At 47.6% G+C, this 836-nt stretch overlaps 1 protein-coding gene across 1 annotated transcript in view; it reads right to left on the minus strand.

Moving 5' to 3' along the window:
• Window positions 1-836, minus strand: part of LOC107098722 (CLIP-associating protein 1-B-like) — a 55,785-nt gene that overhangs the window by 38,073 nt on the left and 16,876 nt on the right. Inside the window, exon 4 of the mRNA XM_015396541.1 lies at window positions 153-260. Coding sequence (XP_015252027.1) covers window positions 153-260 — 108 coding nt within the window. The remainder of the gene's footprint in view (window positions 1-152; window positions 261-836) is intronic.

The raw sequence follows: 836 nt of genomic DNA on the forward strand, positions 1-836 counted from the left end.
ATTAGCATAGCGCTGTGAGGGAGTAGACTGACTGCTCACAGCGTATGCTAATGTTAGCGTAGAGCTGTGATGGAGCAGACTGACCGCTCACAGCGTTCCCCGTCCACAGCCGTCCAAACGGCAGCTTTAAGCTGCAGGAAGCTGATCCTGACCTACCTGAGGAGACGCAGCCTGCTCCATGATCTTTAGCAGCAGAGTCTGGTCCTGCTCTCGAACTTGATCTTTGGCGTCTCCCAGTCGATCGATCAGGCTGGGTAGAACTGGAAGATGAACAGAAGCAGGAGACTCGGTCAACATGTCTATCAGGGAATAATAATCTGACCTCTAATCTAAAGAACAGAATATCAACCAGCTTCATCTTTATAAATGTCTCTTGTTCATCCATTATTATATGAATTAATTATACAAAATGACAATAAAAGTTTACGTCTAATCATTAAATGCTAAAAAAAAAAAGCAATCAATCCGCACACAGAGGTCAGCAGGAAGCCTGGGGTTAGTGCCTTGCTCAGGGGCCACTGACATGAGGAAGCTGGAATCAGCCCCACAGTGTTTGGACTCCAGAGAACTTGCCATGGGCGTCCCAATCAGAGAGGAGGGAAACAGGTCATTGCGTCTCCATAGCAACCATCAGACTCCGCCTACAGGCTCCCAGGATGTTAAGATGGAATGAAGGATTTTTCTTTCTGTCGGACCTGTGAGTCTGATCAAAACACGATGTGGAAAAGCTTCCGATGGGCACGGTGGAGGAAGACAGATGCTGTGGGCCTGGTGGGCCGGGAGACACCCTGTCTACTTTAAGGCTAGGCTTAAAACTTTCCTTTTTGATAAAGCTT

This window comes from Cyprinodon variegatus, unplaced genomic scaffold (assembly GCF_000732505.1).
Source record: "Cyprinodon variegatus isolate N-32 unplaced genomic scaffold, C_variegatus-1.0 Scaffold804, whole genome shotgun sequence".
Taxonomy (NCBI): Eukaryota; Metazoa; Chordata; class Actinopteri; order Cyprinodontiformes; family Cyprinodontidae; genus Cyprinodon; species Cyprinodon variegatus.